This window comes from Tamandua tetradactyla, chromosome 8, assembly GCF_023851605.1.
Source record: "Tamandua tetradactyla isolate mTamTet1 chromosome 8, mTamTet1.pri, whole genome shotgun sequence".
NCBI classification, from domain to species: Eukaryota; Metazoa; Chordata; class Mammalia; order Pilosa; family Myrmecophagidae; genus Tamandua; species Tamandua tetradactyla.
Genome location: NC_135334.1, coordinates 96,045,082 through 96,066,353, shown reverse-complemented (window position 1 = coordinate 96,066,353; position 21,272 = coordinate 96,045,082). Strand labels below are relative to the sequence as shown.

Sequence of the window (21,272 nt, the reverse complement as noted above, 5' to 3'; positions counted from 1 at the left end):
ACAATTTAGGGAGGTATGGAAATAGTTTTCTCAATATCTCACTAGAACAACTTCAAGGCAAGACTTGGGTTCAATAAAATGCACTTTAGTAAGAAAGCAACAAGGATATAGTGAAAAGAGCATGGATTTTGGAGCACGTAGATATAAACTAAAAAAAAAAAGAAAAAAATGAAGACTTGGCTACTTAATATGAGTCACTTAGGACACCTTTATGAGATTTTCTAAAATCTCACAGGGATGTTCAGAGTACTAAATGTAACAGAAAGACTGAGTTGATTTCTTGGTAATTTTATTATTATAAACAGTAGATAACATTAGTTATTAGTCATGAAGCATAGTAGCCAAAAAAGTCATTGCAATTATGGAAAGATATAGGTAATTCTAGCTAGGTTCATGTCAGAGATCAGGAAGGTATCTTGAAATGGTTGTGGAAAATATAGTGAAAAATGAACACATTTTAAAAAAGAAAGGCAATTCATTTAAATGCTATTATATAACAAGGTCTATTGTTCTGGAGAATTTTCTTTACCCCTTATGTTTTGGCATTATTGAATTTTACCTGTACTATAACCGCTAAAAGTAATTTCACAGAATATGGATGGGCAGGAGGAATAAATATGAGAAAATGCTTTATGTCACAAGTTCAAAATATCTCCCTTTTCATTCACTTTCATAGAATAGTCTATCAACTGTACTCTGACCATGGAACCCATTTGTCGATTATGAAGCTTTGAGAAAGGGAAAGTACAGAAAGAAATGAGTGAAGGACAGATGTTATTCAACTCAGTTTCAATGATAGAATTCAATAAACATTTATGATGCTTTCTTTATCTATGATCCAGGAGGTATAAAGCATACTGAAGAGTCAAAGATGATCAAAACATAAACTCTTGCCCTGAGGGAGAACATTTTGTTTGCATATAGAACTGTTCACAGCAGAAGGCCCATAAAAACACAAACTCACTCTGAGAATATAAAGGTTTTAATATGGTTAAAACCTTTCCAGAAACATGAAAAGATTCCCATATTTATTGGGATCCATTTATAAATACTGATTAGGTATGCTGCACTTAAAAAACAAAACCAAAAACCAAAAAACACCCCAGAAATCAAAAAGTCACAACTTCAAATCACAGAGAAGTCAGGTTTACATATGTAATAAAATCATGGAAAATCTGCCATTAAAATAACAATCTGCACGTTAGTATGAAATATTCTATGGGGAAAAAAAGAACGAAATGAAAGGCTTAAAATTTTGAAGAGTTTCACTTAAATTTTTTACATGAATATTAAAAGCTTCCAAAGCCTAGTGCTTATTATTTTTATGAAAAGTGTTACTGAGAATACCACTAACTTGGAGCGCTGCACATCTTATATAATGTTCCACTATCAACAATGTAGTAAACAAATGTCTTATTGCTTGTTCTAATGGCACTATCTTTCACTCCTCCTGGGAACTTTTCAAACCATGCATAGTTTATTTGAAATTCAAAGGTTCATTTGGTTCAGCCAGACTGAAATAAAAGTGTTAAAATTAGAATTTTATACTCACCTGAACCTCCTTTTGCCAAATATTTGTTCTTTGCATAAAGGACAGAATCTAACATTGATTCAAAAAGGAGAAAATAGCCCTGAATAAAAAAGGAGAAAATGGATTTTACAAATATGCAATAGCTTCATAAGCAAATAAATTTAAACTTATGGGCTGCTTTTAATACAAGATATATTTTTGCTTCTGTAATATAATATTCTGTAAAGTATGAAGTTATTTTTTGCAGTTATTTACATAAAAGCTATTAGAAAATAAGGCCAAGAAATAAAGTGGACTCAGAGAAATTATTACAGTAGAATTTACTGAACATTTTTTCTTCATATATTTATTAAGAAACCTTCACACACACACAGTCCATACATGGTATACAATCAATGGCTCACAATATCATCACATAGTTGTGCATTCATCACCATGATCATCACTCCAGAAAAATAAAGAACATCAGACACCAGGTTTCGACAATCACATGGTCACACTCTAAAAGCTATATAGTTACACAATTGTCTTCAAGAATCAAGGCTACTGGAACACAGCTCAACAGATTCAGGTACTTCCCTCTAGCCACTCCAACTCAGAATAAACTAAAAAGGTTTATATATACAATACATATGAATAACCTCCAGGATAACCTCTCAAATCTATGTGAAATCTCTCAGCCACAAACCTTTATTTTGTTTCATTTCTCTTTCCCCTTTTGTCCAAGAAGGTTTTCTCAGTCCCATGATGCCTGGGGGTCCTGTCCCATTGTGCTGGTTTGAAAGGATATATGGACCCTAGAAAAGCCATGTTTTAATCAAAATTCCATTTCATAAAGGTAGAATAATCCCTATTCAATACTGTATGTTTGAAACTGTATCAGATCATCTCCCTGGATGATGTGATTTAGTCAAGAGTGGTTGTTAAACTGGATTAGAGGAGGACATGTCTCCACCCATTTGGGTGGGTCTTGATAAGTTTCTGGAGTCCTATAAAAGAGGAAACATTTTGGAGAATGGAGATTCGGAGAGAGCAGAGAATGCTGTAGCACCACGAAGGAGAGTCCACCAGCCAGCAACCTTTGGAGATGAAGAAGGAAAACGCCTTCCAGGGAGCTTCATGAAACAGGAAGCCAGGAAAGGAAGCTAGCAGATGACACCGTGTTCACCATGTGCCCTTACATGAGAGAGGAACCCTGACAATGTTCACCGTGTGCCTTTCCAGATGAGCGAGAAACTAACTGTATTCGCCATGTGCCCTTTCACTTGACAAAGAAGCCCTGAACTTCACTGGCCTTCCTGAACCAAGGTATCTTTCCCTAGATGCCTTAGATTGGACATTTCTATATACTTGTTTTAACTGGGACATTTTCTCAGCTTAGATCTGTAAACTAGCAACTTACTAAATTTCCCTTTTTAAAAGCCATTCTGTTTCTGGTATATTGCATTCCAGCAGCTAGCAAACTAAAACACCCATGCTGCCAGGGAGATTTACACCCCTGGGAGTCATTTCCTGCTTAGGGGGGAGGGCAATGAGATTACCTGCCAAGGTGGCTTAGAGAGAGGCTATATTTGAGCAACAAAGGAGGTTCTCTGGGGGGTGACTCTTAGGCATAATTATAAGTAGGCTTAACTTCTCCTTTGCCAGAGTAAGTTTCATAGGGGTGAAGCCCAAGATCGAAGACTCAACCTATTGAATAAGGTTGTCCCTACTAACTGCAAGTATATCAGGCATTTTCCACATGGGAAAGTTGAATATTTCTTACTTTCTCCCCAGTTCTACAAGTAGACTTTGCAAATACTTGTTTATTCTCTACCCATATTACTCTGGGATATATTGCAGCATCACACTGACCTGTACAAACCAACAGTATTGCATGTCCTATTCAACAGTCTATGGTAATTATGGTGTTCAAATAAACTGATCATATAAGTCAAATTAGATAAGGCCTTATCCAAAATATACATTTTGCACCAAATAAACATCCTTTCCTTTGATCTCACACACAATTTTAAAATATGGACCATATCATCTTTTACCCTGTATTCTGATTTACCTTAGTCCTAACCAGATCAGCTTCATTCATATCTCTAGTTGAAGTCTGATTACTTTCTCAACTCTTTTTAACAGTTACTTTATGGGGTAATGCTGACTTTCATAGCTTCTACTGCTCTAACTCAATCTCAGTGCCATACACATACCCAAATAAATGACCAGGTTATATATAAACTGCTCAGTGTCTCAAAATTTAGAAATAATTGTTATAACTTCTGAATATATGTGACTGCTGTAAAAGCTTACAATCTAGGAACCTTTACAATAGGACTCAACCTGATAACCCATGCTCTTGACTTCAATTCTCCAACTTTGTACATTACAGTTAGTCCATATGAGTGAGGCATGATATTTGTCTTTCCATTTCTGCCATTTCATTCCACATACTGTCCTTAAGGTTCATTCACCTAGTTGCTTGCCTCACAACTTCATTCCTTCTTATAGCCACTCAGTAGTCCATTCTATGTATACACCACAGTTCCTCCTTCCATTCCTCAGTCAGTGTGGCCTCAGGCCACCTCCATCCTCTGAGAATCAGAAACATTGCTACCATATTTACACCAGAGTGTAAATATCCATCCCTGTCCCTAACTCGCAGTTCCTCCAGGTATACACCTAGCAATGGGGTTGCAGGATCATATGGCAACCCCATTCCTAGCCTCCTGTGGAACTACCATGCTGCCCTGTGGAGGGGCTGCAGCTCTCAGCTTTCTGAACAGCAGTGAATAGGTATATCTCTCTCCACATTTTCTCTAGCACTTTTTTCTCTCTTCATTTTTTAGCAGTTTTATCTGCACATCATGCAATCCAGCCTAAGTTTAAAAACATGCCTTTTCCACCATAATCTACATAAGGATGTTTCCTTTTCTTTCCAAGAGAAGCCATACCCTTTCCCCACCACTACTCCCAGCTTGTTGACATTTAGTTTTGACATAATGCCTTTGTTATAGTCTGTGGAAACATGTTACAATGTTACTGTTGACTATAGACCCTAACTTGCACTGATTGTACTTTTTCCTCTATCTGTTCATTTTCAGCACCTTGAAATATTGATATTCATTTCTTCTCTCTCATGCAAAACTGTTTTTATATTTGTGTATTTAATCACCATCACTGTCCACTCTGGGCTGTCTCAGTCTTTATCCTTTCTCTTTCCTTCTGGTTTTATATATGCCTGCAGCCATTCTCCCTCAACCATACTCACATTCAGCTTCATTCAGTGCACTTATATTACTGTGCTACCTATGCCTTATCTAATTAGGTACTGTTGTGCTATCTGTTTCTGAATTTTTATAAGTCCTGTTGCACAATCTGTATTCCTTCAGCACCAAATGCCAATCTCTACCTTATTTCTATCTCCTGATAACCAGTGTTCTTCACTTTTGCTCTCAAAGTTTACTCATTAATGTTAGTTCATATTAGTGAGACCATACAGTATTTGTCCTTTTGTTTCTGGCTACTTTAACACAGCAAAATGTATTCAAGGTTCATCATGTTGTTAAATGCTTCATGACTTTATTCCATCTTACAGCTGCATAATATTCCATCATATGTATATACCACAGCTTGTTTAGCCACTCATCTGTTGATGGACACTTCGGTTATTTCCATCTCTTGGGAACAGTAAATAACACCACTATAAACATCAGTGTGCAAATGTCTGATTGTGTCCTCACATTCAGTTCCTCTGAATATATACCTAGTAATGGGATTGCTGAATCATATGGCAATTCTATAATTAGCTTCCTGACGAACCATTAAACTGCCTTCCAGAATGGTTCTATCATTTTACATTCCCACCAATAATGGGTAAGTGTGCCTCTTTCTCTACATCCTCTCCAGGACTTGTTGCTTTCTGTTTTTTTTTATTTTGGTAATGGCCATTCTAGTAGGTGTGAGATATCTCACTGTGGTTTTTTTTTTTTTTTTTTTTTGGCATAGGCAGGCACTGGGAATCAAACCCAGGTCTCCAGCATGGCAGGCAAGAACTCTGCCACTGAACCACCATTATCTGCCCCTCACTGTGGTTTTGATTTCCATTTCCCTAATAGCCAGTGAAGCTGCATATCTTCTCATGTGCCTTTAGCCATTTGCATTTCTTCTTCTGAGAAGCGTCTGTTTACGTCTTTTACCCATTTTATAATTGTCGTTTGTCTTTTGTTGTTGAGTTGAAGAATCTCTTTATATATTCAGGAAACTAAATCCTTAGTTGATATGTGGTTTCTGAATATTGTCTCCCATTATGTAGGCTGCCTTTTTACTTTCCTGACAAAGATCTTTAATGCATAAAAGTGTTTAATTTTGAGGAGATCCCATTTACCTATTTCTTTTTACAATGTTTATGCTTTAGGTCTAAGGCTAGCAAACCACCTCCTATCACAATATTTATAAGATATTTCCCTATATTTTCTTCTAAAAGTTTTATTATACTCTTAATATTTAGGTCTTTGATCCATTCTGAGTTAATTTTTGAACAGGGTGTGAGATATGGATCCTCTTTCATTCTTTTGCATATGGATAACCAGTTCTCCAAACACCATTTATTGAAGAGGCTGCTCTGTCCCAGGAGGGGTTGGCTTGACCACCTTATCAAAGATCAATTGTCCATAGATGAGGGGGTCTATATCTGAACACTCTATTTGATTCCATTGGTTAATACATCTATCATTATGCTAGTGCCAAACTGTCTTGATCACTGTAGCTTCGTTATATGCTTTAAAGTCAGGTAGTGTGAGACCTCCCACTTCATTTTCCTTCTCAAGATATTTTTAGTTATTCAGGGCATCCTACCCTTCCAAATAAATTTGATTATTGGTTGTTCTATTTCTGCAAAGTAAGTTTTTGGGATTTTAATTAGCATTGCATTGAATGCAGACATCAATTTGGGTAGAACTGACATCTTAACTGTATTTAGACTTCGAATCTATGAACACAGTAAGCCCTTCCATGATTTCTTTTAGAAAGTACATTATAGTTTTCAATGTACAGGTCTTTCGTATTCTTAGTTAAATTTATTCCTAAATATTTTATTCTTTGGTTGCTATTGTAAATGGAATATTTTTCTTGGGATTTTAATTGGCATTGCATTGAATGCAGACATCAATTTGGGTAGAACTGACAACTTAACTGTATTCAGACTTCCAATCTATGAACATGGTAAGCCCTTCCATGATTTCTTTTAGAAAGTACATTATAGTTTTCAATGTACAGGTATTTCATATTCTTAGTTAAATTTATTCCTAAATATTTTATTCTTTGGTTGCCATTGTAAATGGAATTTTTTTCTTGGTTTCCTCCTCAGATTGCTCATCACTAGTATACAGAAACACTACTGATTTTGGGGGTTGATCTTGTACCCTGACACTTTCCTGTACTCATTAGCTCTAGCAGCTTTGCTGTAGATTTTCTGGGATTTACTGTCTATTTTACCTGTCTTTCCACTTTCTAGACTACTGTTCGTCCCACATTAAAAGGAAAATTTAAAACAGAAAATTTTAATGTACCCTATATGAATCACTGTTATATTGTAATATTAATGTAGCACAGTGGTTCTCAACTGGGTAAGATTTTTGATTCTGGGGGACATTTGGCAAGGCCTGGAGACATTTTTGATTTTTAAAACTGGGGATGAGGGTGTGAATGCTAAACAGCCCAAAAGGAACTTAACAGTCCACTACAATAAAGAATTATGTGGCCCAAAATGTCAGTGTTGAGGTTGACAAAACCTATTCTAGAGTACCATTATCCAAACGAAATCCTGACCAAGGATTTCTCTCCGGCAAAGTAATAATTAAAATAAAATAAAAAGGGGGTTCTTCAGTCAGATGGATTTGATAAACACCAGATGCTACAGCCTCCTCTTAGAGATTCATAATGAACGTTAACATCAGCACATGAAAACTTCTGAAAAGTACTGTGGTAAAGAGAACAGCTGAATATATTTTAACCAGGTATTATCCACTCTTTGACAAAAACTCTTTTTTTTCTATTTAACATCAACCAATACTAAAGAGTACAAAATCTAGTGTACTCTAGATTTTAGAGTACAGTCATAAATCCTCTACCAAGAAAGGATAATAATTACAGCACAGATGAAAAGAAAATTTGCCACTCTTAGTGTCACAAAAGTACATTCTAATAGTGTGCCACACAGTTTACTAGAGAAATGATAAAGTACAGAAATTAATGTCAGCCTGCCTTTCTCTTTCCAACCCCTCCCCAAATAGCAAAGAATGTAAAGTATTCAGTACAGTACTTTGCATCAAACACATCTTATTGCTGCTTAAAGTGAACCAACATGAATTTGATCCTAATGTTAGTATTCTAAAACATAAGTTTTCTCACTTACTTGTTTTGCATTCAAGTAACTGCCTGGCAGGGTAAAGAAAACATTCTTTAACCACATAAATAAAAATTCCTAAAGGCTTCTCTAGAAAAAGAAAAATCCGAAAACTCAGAATGGATAATCTTCACAAGATATTTTGAGCAAATTTAAATTCACAGAAAACAGGTTTCGTTCTTGAATCATTTATAAACTAATTAAATTGCTGCTAGCAACTCTACATTGGAATGATACCTAGTTACCACCTCTACATAGAAAATGCCTACAAGACATCAAGAATGCTTTTATTAATGTACTTATATTAGGAAAACGAAGGATGTGGTGGAAATGGTTTTTTTCAGATAAAGTACTTCAGTAATATGTCAAACTCTTGCAAGTTAGTTCCTCATTAATATCAGCTGTGTATTAAAAAAAGAAGTTTAGTTGAACACCACAAGGACATGAAATCTTGAATAGGACATGAGCTCTTGTTGGTCTGTCCAAGTTAGTGTGATGCCCTAATATATCCCAGAGTAATTTGGCAGTGAATAAAGAAGTACATGCAAGGTCCCCTTGAGGCACTGGGAAGAAAGGAGAAAATATTCAACTTTCCCATTTGGAAAATTTCTTTGATATTCTCGCAAGCAGGGCGACAACCAAATCAACAGGCTGAGCCCTTGATCTTGGGGTTTGCCCCTATGAAACTTATTCCTGCAAAGGACAGGCTAAGCCTACTTAAAATTAGGCTTAAGAATCACCCCCAGAGAACCTCTTTGGTTGTTCAGATGTGGCCTCTCTCTCTAAACCAACTTGGCAGGTGAACTCACTTCTCTTCTCCCTTGTGGCACATGACTCCTAGGGGTATAAATTTCCATGGCAACTTGGGACAGAAATCTAGGGATAAGCCAGGACCCAGCATCATGGAATTGAGAAAGCCTTCTTGACCAAAAGGGGGGAGAGAAAAATGAGGCAAAATAAAGTTTCACTGGCTGAAAGATTTCAAACAGTTGAGAGCTTATCCTGGGGGTTATTCTTATGCATTATATAGATATGCCTTTTTAGTTTATGGTTGTTCTAGTTTGCTAGCTGCCGGAATGCATCACACCAGAGATGGACTGGTTTTTAATAAAAGGGGATTTATTTTGTTGGTTCTTCAGAGGAAACTAACTTTCCACTGCGGTTCTTTCTTACGTGGAAGGCACAAGATGGTCTCTGCAGGTCTTCTCTCCAGGCCCCTGGGTTCCAACAACTTTCCCCGGGGTGACTTCTTTCTGCATCTCCAAAGGCCTGGGCTAAGCTGCAAGTGCTGAGATGAGGAGTGCCGAGCTGCTTAGCTGTGCTACCTTGCGATCTCTCATTTAAGCACCAGCCAATTAAGTCAAACGTCACTCATTGCAGCAGACACGCCTCCTAGCCGACTGCAGATGTAATTGGCAACAGATGAGGTTCACGTACCTTTGGCTTATGTCCGCAGCACAAGATTGGGTATGCTCACCTGGCCAAGTTGACAACTGAATCTAACTAACACAATGGTGTATTGCAGTGGCTGGAGGAAGAACCTGAAACTGCTGAGCTGTGTTCCAGTAGCCTTAATTCTTGAAGCAGATTGTATAAAGATATAACTTTTACAATATATTTGTGGGACTGTTGCTTCCTTTATCCAGGGTGTGGACAGGTGAGTAAAAAAATATGGATAAAGAATAAATAAACAATAGTGGTTACAAAGGGTAAAATGAATTGGGTAGATGGAAATAGTAGTGGTCAATGAGAGGGAAGGGTAAGGGGTATGGTGTATATATATAAGCATTTTTTAAAATTTCTTTTTCTGAGTGATGCAAATGTTCTAAAAAATGATCATGGTGTTGAATACACAACTATGTGATAATATTGTGAGCCACTGACTGCATACCATGTATGGAATGCATGTGTGTGAAGATTTACCAATAAAAATATTTAAAAAATAAAGAAGTAAAAAAAGGGGGGGACTATAGGACTTCAAGTAAGAAATCTATACCAATTTTACATAATTCCTGCAATCTATACACACAAAAACTGTTTATAATTCCTGCAGATCTACACACACACAAAATAGGCATTCCTCCATTGACTAAAGTGAATTATAATTTATGTTAAGAGATTATTAAAAGATCTATTTACTTTCTGGAAAAGAGAGTGGTAGTAAAATACCTAATAGATGGGGGGGGGTCTATTAGATAAATAAATAATTTCTATTTGCAAGACTGTTGCACGTTAAGACAACATTAAAAGTATAATGTTTACCCTTTAGTACAAACTAAGTATTTGCTGTGGTCCAGTCTCTTTTGGAAGAGGGCAAAAACATAATAATAACTTGTTACTGATTTGGCACTATGTCAAACAGTTTTCTGGTATTATGTTTTCATCAAAATAGTTAGCTAAATTTAAGTATTTTACTTCCATATACTCAAATTCCATCTTAATTCTATTACTAAAAACAAGCCAAAGAAATCTTCTGGATCAACAACTGAAAGTAGCTCCCTATAGCAACACGCTCACTTACTGCATAAATATTCAATTATTACAAGCCACTCATCAGAGATTATTATATCCCATTTTAAATTGGTACTATGGTTAAAACCATTAGTACAGGAGTTAAGAAAATGGACTACTGGGTTTGAAATCCAGCTGAACCTCTTTCTTTATGTGACCTTGGACAAATTAACATCACAGTGCCTCAGTCACCTCATTTGTAAAGTAGCAGTAATAATGCTATCTACTTCATTGGGTTGTTGTGAGGATTAAATGTGAACATATATGTAAAAGGGTTTGGAATAATAAAAAATCTTACACTAGCTTAGCTAAGTTTAGCAGAAAAAAAGCTATTTAAAAATATTTCTGAAGGGCTATTTGGAATTTCTAAATTATGTTTAATAAGTCAGAAAATATAAGCTTTCCAGACTGTCCAGAATCACATAATGTCTATTTAGTGAATGGTCCTATATTACAACCTGTGAGTCAGGACTAAAATTTCTGTTTTTTTCAGGTCAGGGTTCTATCATAATATATTTTCTTGTGTCTTTAATTTTTTTTAGACCAGTCAACAAAACATGTGTATGCGTATAGAAAATATTAACCACTCAAAATTGTTTATTACTAAGAGATTTTTTTTTAAAAACCCAATCAAAATAATCTGATCAGTTAGTAACAATTTCAACTTCAAGGTTCTTCATACAAGTTAATCAGAAGGTTCTGTTTTTTTTTTCCTGGGCCAAAAAAAATCAATCTTACTCAAAACTCTGAACTTCAGTGATTTACAGTAAAGACTTTCTCATTTCTACTTCCTTTTAAAATAATCACCAGTTCCACATACCCTATGATGATGGCCTTTTGATATGATTAGAATCATTATTATACAATATTAGAGAAAGATCCTATGCTGGTTTGAAAGGAAGTATGACCCCTAGAAAAGCCAAGTTTTAATCAAAATCCCATTTCATAAAGACAGAATAATCCCTATTCATTACTGTATGTTTGAAACTGTAATCAGATCATCTCCCTGGAGATGTATTTAATCAAGAGTGGTTGTTAAACTGGATTAGGTGAACACATGTCTCCACCGATTTGGGTGGGTCTTAATAAGTTTCTGGAGTCCTATAAAAGAGGAAACATTTTGGAGAATGAAGGAGATTCAGAGAGAGCTGAGCAGAACAATGCAGCCATGAGAAGCGGAGAGTCCACGAGCCAGCGACCTTTAGAGATGAAGAAGGAAAACACCTCCCGGGGAGCTTCATCAAACCAGAAGCCAGCAGAGAAAGCTAGCAGATGATGCTGTGTTCACCATGTGCCCTTCCAGCTGAGAGAGTAGCCCTGACTGTGTTTGCCATGTGCCTTCTCACTTGAGAGAGAAACCCTGAGCTTCACTGGTATCTTTCCCTGGATGCCTTTGATTGGACATTTCTATAGACTTGTTGTAATTGGGTCATTTTCTCAGCCTTAGAACTGTAAACTAGCAACTCATTAAATTCCTTTTTTTAAAAGCCATTCCATTTCTGGTATATTGCATTCCGGCAGCTAGCAGACTAGAACAGATCCTAAGGTTCTAACTATTTAAACTACTTTTAAAAATAGTTTTATTTAAAAACATGTTTTAATTTAAACATGATGGAAATCAGTTCTACAGCTATTAAATGACTTATTTTAGGTAATACAGCTGGATAAACAATACTGAACTAGCTCCCCTTACTGACTTTTAGATTCAATTCCCTGACTTTTAGATTCAATTCCCACTGTTGCTAAAGTTAATGGAGAAAGAAATGAGTGAGAGAGAAAAGATACTCATCCCTGAGAAAGTTAGTAAGAGAAACAAGCAAGTGAAAGAAGATACTCATCCCTGATAAAAATATCCTTCCATAATGCCAGGTCTTTGCTTCCCAGTTTTTCAAAGTCAGCCATGATTATCAAACCAGACAATCTCCTAAAGCAGATTATTAAAGCTTTTGTTGATACATGTAAAGGATTTGTAGCACAGTGCCTGGCACAGAGTTAACACATAAAACCTGCAAAAGACTATCAAGTGACTCTTCAACTTGACAGATATAACCATATAGAGTTGACTACCTAAAGGGTAGAATTCGGGCTAAAATGGATAGAAGGAGAAAGCTAAAACAAGTCTTTTTTTCATCTTTCTCTATTTTCACAGTATTTTTTTCCTCCTCATTGGTGTATGAATAAAAAACAGTACCCTTCTATTTTTGATAATATATTTTTCATTCTAGTAGCAAGATTTGGCTTACATAATATACTATGAGATTCTATTCTGTCAAAGTGGTTTCTGAACCTTAAGTGAAAGAATAACCGAACTACCAAATCAATGAAAAAGATCCTTTCAAAATAGGAACAGATTACACATTTCTTCATATTTAAGAGATAAACATTATTTAAGTCTTGTAATGAAGACTGACAGTTCTTTTGGTCAATCATTTCACTTGTTCAGATTCTCAATTGTTATCTCCTCAAAAATTAATTCCTTGATGAATCTACGTAAAAAATCCTCCTCCTTTTCTTCCTCAGTCTCTTTACCCTATGTGTTGTGTTTCTTCACAGAACTTAATAAATTTAGTTTTTATCCCTCTTTGCTAGAATGTAAGCTCCAAAGAGAGGAAGGACTTTGTCCATATTACAAACTCATGTATAATTGAATAAATGAATGTTATAATACTGTGAATATGTATCATTATATCTGTTAAAATGAAACCGTGCTGGCTTTGTTATTTTTCTGGTAAAGTTAAAATTAGCTGTGTTAAAATATGGTTATAATTTCTAAAATTAAAATTCTCAAGTATAAAATATTGTATTGATCATTGTTAAAATTCATTGTAATCAGACTTCTGTGAAAGATGGCAGAATAGGACAGGTTGAGCTCACCCACACTCCAAAAAACAGGTAGAAAAGGCACAGAAAAAAGACAGGGATAGTGATTCCAGGGGTGTAACACCAAATAGGAAGTTTCTGGTTGAAAAATCGGAAAAACTGAGAAGCAGAGAACTGGAGACCAGCCAGCTAGTGCAAACAGCCTAACGCATCCATTTCCAGATAGAGGCCTGGAGCTGTCAGGCGTGCACAGACAGGGAGACCAGGACAAGCAAGTATGCCAAGCTGTTTTCCTTGAACACACTTCTCTCATGCACGCTGCCCCCCCTGTGCAACCCACAACGCACTTGAACCAGAGCGCACCTGAACCAGGTCACCCACCCTGCAACACACTGGAAGCACCTCCGCCGGATACCCCTCCCTACACCCTCGCCTTGCACATGTGCACAAACCTGTCCCAGCCTGACCCATCTACCCCGTGAAAGCACATAGTCTCACCCTGCCCTTTCTGAGACCCACCACCAGCCCCTCTCCGCCCCCATCTCCCTCTCCCTTCCCACAGTAGGCAGCCACCTGTGCATCTGGACTGCAGGTGCTCACCTTCACACCTGGGCCATACCCACACCCAGACTATACAGTCATTCAACCCAGCCCACCCCCTTCCCCCAACAGACATGTGCATGTGCACATGTCCACTCACATCTCACCCACTCCCATCTTGCCCCCTCAGCTCTAGACAAGTGATGACCTGTGCATCCAGGCCACACCCACCCCCAGCCCATGCAGACACAATCCCACCCTGCTGCCCCTGAGCTCTGTGCACATGCACACCAGGGCTCTGCCCCCCAGAGCCACCACGCACTGGCACAGTCACATCCTCCCTGCCAGACACTGACACATCCGTGCACGAACTTCTTGAACCATGCACCCAAGCTCCCTGCCCCACTGATGTGTACACCCTTGACCCACCCCACAGCACAAGTGTCCTTCACCCACACCTGGTAGGTACTGTTGAGTACATCTGTGCCATATACCCTCTGTCCTTTATAAGTGGGCACCCCTATCCCACCCCACCCCTGAGGACCCAGAACAGGGCCCCACCCACCCATCATCACTCACTCTGACACATGTCCCACAACCTCCCTGACCTGTGCCCCACCACTGCACACTTGCACATCTGCATCTTACCCCCTCAACCCCTCTACACAAGGACACACCCATGCCCCAAACTTCTGTGCCCTATACCCCATACCCTGACACTCATGACCCATATGCTTCATGCACCCACCCACATTCTGCCCACATACCAGCCTCAGCACAGCTGCTCAGCCTTTCCATCTGCCTCCTGCCATACCCTACCTCTGTGTCCCCCATGCTGCACCCTGCTGCTGTGCTCTGAGGCCTGTGTGAGCTGCATCTCACCCCCACGGCCCCTGCACCACATGTCCACAACCCCATGACCTGCACCCCATGGTCACAGGCACCAGTGTAGAGTCCCCAACCCATGCATATACCTGCACTGCAACCTGTCACTTGTCTGTTGTGTCCCTCCCCATGCCCTGCATCCTGCTCCCTACCTGTTCCACAAATACAAAGATTTAGACTACTGAAGAAAACCAACATCTAAAATAACCCTATCAAGATATTTACATGCCACGAAGACAACAGATGATCACTAACCATAAGAAGATGCAAACAGATACAGCTCAGTCTAATGACCAAATTAAAACACCAGAGACACAGACTTTGGAATGACTAATCAAAGACGTTTACATAACTTTACTAAATAAAATCAGTAGGATGACAAATGACATAAGGAGATCAAGAAGACACTAGAAGAGCATGAAGAGAAATTTGAAAGAACAAACTGAAAAAGAGCAGATATCACAGAGATAAAAATGCTGGAGACCAAATAAAAATATAGTAGAGACACACAATGAAGAGGCAGAATAAAGAATAAGTGAACGAGAGGACAGGGCAACTGATTTTGAATACACAAAACAGCAAATGACAAAAATGATGGAAATTTTTGAATTGGATCTCAGGGAAGTAATGAACATAACAAAGTGCACAAATATAAGAATCACTGGTGTCCCAGAAGGAGAAGAGTAAAGGATTAGGAAGATTAGTGGAGGATATAATGGGGGAAAACTTCCAAACCTTTACAATAGACATAAATATGCAAATCAAAGATGCATGACGAATTCCAAGGAGAATAAATCCAAATAGGTCAACCCCAAGATACATACTAGTCAGTCTGTTAAATGTTGAAGAGACACAGAAAATCCTGAAAGCAGCAAGAGAAAAACAATTTACTATATACAAGGGAAACCATATAAGACTGACTTCAGACTACTCAACTGGCACTACAGAGGCAAGAAGGCACTGATATGATAAATTTAAGATCCTGAAAGACAAAGATTTACACCTAAGAATTTAAAGGCCAAATTGTCCTTTAAAACTGAGGGAGAGATTAAAATTTTCACAGACAAAGGCTGAGAGAATATGTCAACAACAGACTAGTTCTACAAGAAATACTAAAGGGCATTCTGCTGGCTGAAAAAAAGACGAGAGAGAGAGGTCTGGAGGAGGGCACAGAAATGAAGAGTGCCAGTGTGCCAGTTTAAAAGGATTTATGTACCCTAGAAAATCCATGTTTTAATCCTATTCAATCTTGTGGGAGCAACCATTTCTTCTAATCTCTCTTCAGCACTATAGGTTGGAAACTTGCTTAGGTTATCTCCACAGAGATGTGACTCACCCAATTGCGGGTATTAACTTTTGAATAGGGGGAGATGTGACTCCAACCATTCTAGGTGGGACTTGATTAGTTTTCTGGAATTCTTTAAAAGAGAAAGCATTTTGGAGAGAGGCCCTTTTAGAATGATGAGATTCTAAGAAAGCAGAGCCACAACAGAGTGACGAGAATGGTGAGAGCCAGAGCCCATGCAACCTGAGACCTTTCCACATGAAGAAGGAATATGCCCCTGGGAAAGTTTTGTGAATCAAGAAGCCTGGAGTTTGCCATGTGCCTTTCTACTTGACAGAGAAACCTTCAACTTCACTGGCCTTCTTAAACCCTGATGTCTTAGATTAGACATGTTCATAGACTTGCTTTAATTGGGACATTTTCTTGGCCTTAGAACTGTAAACGAGCAACTTATTAAATTCTCTTTTTAAAAAAATCATTGTTTCTCAGAATTAAGAGGTTATGCTGGAGGTTATTCTTATGCATTATATGGATATCTCTTCTTAGTTGATGGTGTATTAGAGTGGTTAAAGGGAAGTACCTGAAAATGTAGAGATGTGTTCCCATAGCCATGTTTCTTGAAGATGATTGTATAATGATATAGCTTTTGCAGTGTGACTGTGTGATTGTGAAAACCTTGTGTCTGATGCTCCTTTTGTCTAGGTCATGAACAGATGAGTAAAAAATTTGGATAAAACATAAATAATAGGGGGGACAAACGGGAAAATAAATTTGGTACATGGAAATAATGGTCAATGAGAGGGAGGGGTAAGGGGTATGGTATGTATGAAGTTTTTTTTCTTGTTTCTTGTTATTTCTTTTTCTGGAGTGATGCAAATGTTCTAAAAAATGATTATGGTGATGAATACACAACTATGTGATGATTTGTGAGTCACTGATTATACACGATATGGAATGTTTGTATGTTAAGGATGTTTTTATGTTAAGATTTATCAATAAAAATTGTTTTAAATGAGAAAAAAAAAATCATTGTTTCTGATATACTGCATTCCGGCAGCTAACAAACTAGAACAACCACTAAGGGTAACCTAAAGCATAAAAAGAGAAACAGGAAAAAGAATATATAGAGCTTACAAATAAAATCCAAAGGGTAAGATGGTGGATTCAAGAAATGCCTACACAGTTATAATTTTGAATGTTAACAGATTCAATTAACAGATTAACAGATTGCTACCAATTAACAGATTGGCAGAATGAATTAAGAAATATAATCCAGCTATATGCTCCTTAGAAGAGACTCATCTTAGACACAAGGATACAAATAGACTGAGAGTGAAATGATGGAAAAACATGTTCCATGCAATCTGTAACCAAAAGAAAGCAGTAGTAGTTATACTAATATCAGACAAAATAGACTTTAAATGTAAAGGCATAATAAGAAACAAAGAAGGACACTATATTTTAGTAAAAGAAACAATTAACCAAGAAGAAATAACAATCATAAATGTCTACGCTCCCCATCAAAAAGCTCCAAAGAATAAGACAGACATTGGCAAAAATGAAGGGCATGAGAGCTGTTTCAACAATAGTGGGAGACTTCAATATAACATTGTCCTCTATAGATAGAACAACCAGACAGAGGATCAACAAGGAAATAGAGAACTTAAACAATCTGATAAATGAATTAGACCTAACAGACATATACACGTCGTTACACCCAAAACACAGCTATACATTCTTCTCTTGTGTGCTTGAACATTCTCCAGGATATATCACATGCTGGGGCATAATTCAGGTGTTTATAAATTTAAAAACACTAAATTTATTCAAAGCACTTTCTCTGATCACAATGGAGTGCAACTGGAAATCAATAACCACCAAAGAACAAGAACTTTCACAATTATACGCAAGATAAATAACATACTCTTAAACACACAATAGGTCAAAGAAGAAATTGCTAGAGATATCAGTAGCTATCTGGAGAATTTTTAAAAAGTAGAAAGAGCAAAAATTGAGGACTTAACTGCTCACCTGGAGGAACCTGAGGAAGAGCAACAAATTAACTTCAAAGCAAATAGAAGAAGAGAAATAACAAAAATTAAAAAGCAGAGTTAAATGAACAGGACAACAAAAGAACAACAACAAAAAGAATCAATAAAACCAAAAGTTGGTTTTTGAGAAAATCCATAAAATCAATGGGCTACTAGCAAAGCTGACAAAGAAAAAAAGACAGAGGATGCAGATAAACAAAATCAGAAATGGGCGGGGTGGTGGGGGGTCATTACCACAGACCCTGAAGAAATAAAAAAGAAACACAACAGGATACTAAGAATAACTATACATCAACAAACTAGACAACTTAGATGAAACAGAGAAATTTCTGGAAACACACAAACAAGCTATACTGACTCAAGAAGAAATAGAAGATCTCAACAAACCAATCACAAGTAAAGAGATTCAAACAGTCACCAAAAATCTTCCTACAAAGAAAAGCTCAGGGCCAGACAGCTTCACAGGAGAATTTTCTCAAACATCCCAAAAAGAACTAACACCAATCCCGCTCAAACTTTTCCAAAAAATTGAGGAAAAAGAAACTCTACCTAACTCATTTTATGCAGCTAGCATTACTTTAATATCAGAGCCAAGTAAAAATTGCTACAATACAGGAAAACTACACACCAATCTCCCCCAATGAACACAGATGCAAAAATATTCAACAAAATATTCACAGACTGAATCCAACAGTACATTAAAATAATTATACACTACGACCAAATAGAGTTTATACCAGGAATGCAAGGATGGTTCAACAAAAGAAAACCAGTTAATGTAATACAGCACATTAACAAATCAAAAGGGAAAAATCATATGATCATCTCACTTGATGCTGAAAAATCACTCAAAAAAATTAAACATGCTTTTCTGACAAAAATACTTCAAAAGGTAGAAATCAAAGATAAGTTTCTCAACATGCTAAAAGGCATATATGAAAAACCTATAGCCAGCATTGTAATCAATGGTGAGAGGGTGAAAGCTTTCCTCCTAAGATCAGGAATGAGAGAAGGATGCCCTCTGTCACCACTATTATTCAACATTGTACTAGAAGTTCTAGAGAGAGCAATCATGCAGGAAAAATACATAAAAGCCATCCATATCAGAAAGGAAGAAGTACAATTTTCATTATTTGCAGATGACATGATACTATACTTGGAAAATCCTGAGAAACTGACAACAAAGTTACTTGAGCTAATAAACAAATTTATCAAGGTAGCAGGTTATATAATTAATGTGCAAAAATCAGTAATGTTTCTATACACAAGCAATTACCTACCTGAGGTGTCAATGAAGGAAAAAATTTCATTCAAAATAGCAACTAAAAGATTCAAGTATCTGGGGATGTAAAGGACTTGCACACAGAGAACTACAAAACATTGCTAAAAGAAATCAGAAGATCTAAATAGGTGGAGAGACATTCCAAGCTCATGGACAGGAAGGTTAAATGTAATTAAGATGTCAATTCTACCCAAATTGATCTACAGATTCAATGCAGTACAAATCAAAATTCCATCAACCTTATAGCTTTCGCAATGTGGACTGTGTAAATGTGAAAATCTTGTGTCTGATGCTCCTTTTATTGACCTTATGAACAGATGAGTAAAACATATGGGTTAAAAATAAATAAATAATAGGGGGGAACAAATGTTAAAATAAATTTAGTAGATGGAAATGCTAGTGATCAATGAAAGGGAGGAGTGAGGGATATGGTATGTTTTAGTTTTTCTTTTTCTTTTTTTTTCTGAATTGATACAAATGTTCTAAGAAATGATCATAATGATGAATATAAACTATGTGATGATATTGTGAGTTAAATTATATACCAAGAATGGAATGATCATATGGTAAGAATGTTCATGTTTGTATGTTACTATATTTAAAAAAAAAAAAAATCCATCAACCTACTTTGAAGACTTGGAAAAGCTAGTTACCAAGTTCAATCAGAAGGGAAAGAGACCCTGAATAGCTAAAAGCATCTTAGAAAAGAAGAATGAAGTGGGAGGATTAACACTCCACGATTTTAAAACTTACTATAAAGTCACAGTGGTCAAAACAGCATGGTATTGGCACAAAGACAAAGTACTGACCAAGGAATTCAATTGAGAGCACAGAAACAGACCATCAAATCTATAGTAAACTGGTCTTTGACAAGGCCCCCAAATCCACTGAACTAGGATAAAATAGTCTCTTCAATAAATGGGCATGAGAGAACTGAGTATCAATAGCCAGAAGAATGAAAGAAGACCTTACCTTACATCCCTACAAAAATTTACTCAAATTGGGTCAAACACCTAAACATAAGAGCCAGTACCATAAAACTCATAGAAGAAAATGTAAGGAAATACCTTCAAGACCTAATAATAGGAGGTAGCTTCCTAAACTTTACACCCAAAGCACAAGCAACAAAAGAAAAAACAAATAAATGGGAACTCCTCAAAATCCAATCCTTTTGTGCCTCAAAAGACTTCATTAAAAAGGTGAAGAGGCAGCCAACTCAATGGAAGAAAATATTTGGAAATCACACATCAAATAAAGGTTTGATATCCTGTATACATAAAAGAATCATACAACTCAACAACAAAAGAATGAACAACTTAATTAGAAAGTGGGCTAAAGATATGAATAGACATTTTTTCTGAAGAGCAATATAGATGGCTAAAAAGCACATGAAGAGATGCTCATTCTCATTAGCCATAAGGGAAATATAGACCAAGACTACAATAAGATACCATCTCACACCTATAAGAATGTCTGCTATTAAACAAACAGGAAACTACAAATGTTGGAGAGGATATAGAGAAATTGGGACACTTATGCACTGCTAGTGGGAATGTATAATGGTACAGCTGCTATGGAAAACAGTTTGGCGGTTCCTCAGAAAACAATCGAATTGCTCTATGACTTGGCAATACCACTACTCGCTATATACCCAGAAGGGCTGAAAGCAGTGACACAAACAGAAAATTGCACACCAATGTTCATAGCAGCACTATGCACGATCGCCAAATGATGGAAACAATCCAAGTGCCCATCAACAGACTAGTGGATTAACAAAATGTGGTGTGTATATATATGTACACATACATAGATGAACTATTATGCAGCAGTAAGATGAAATTACATCCTGAACCACATGACAAGATGGATGAGCCTTGAAGACATAATGCTGAGTGATAGATAAGCCAGACACAAAAGGACAGATACTGTATGACTTCACTTTCATGACCACGGTAAAGGGAAACTTAGAAGCT

At 37.0% G+C, this 21,272-nt stretch overlaps 1 protein-coding gene across 2 annotated transcripts in view; it reads right to left on the bottom strand.

Moving 5' to 3' along the window:
* The window catches only part of PRMT3 (protein arginine methyltransferase 3), a 174,688-nt gene that overhangs the window by 54,321 nt on the left and 99,095 nt on the right, over nt 1-21,272 (bottom strand). For both annotated transcript variants that reach the window (XM_077114223.1, XM_077114222.1), the window contains exon 11: nt 1,553-1,631. In XM_077114223.1, the coding sequence (XP_076970338.1) occupies nt 1,553-1,631 (79 nt within the window). The remainder of the gene's footprint in view (nt 1-1,552; nt 1,632-21,272) is intronic.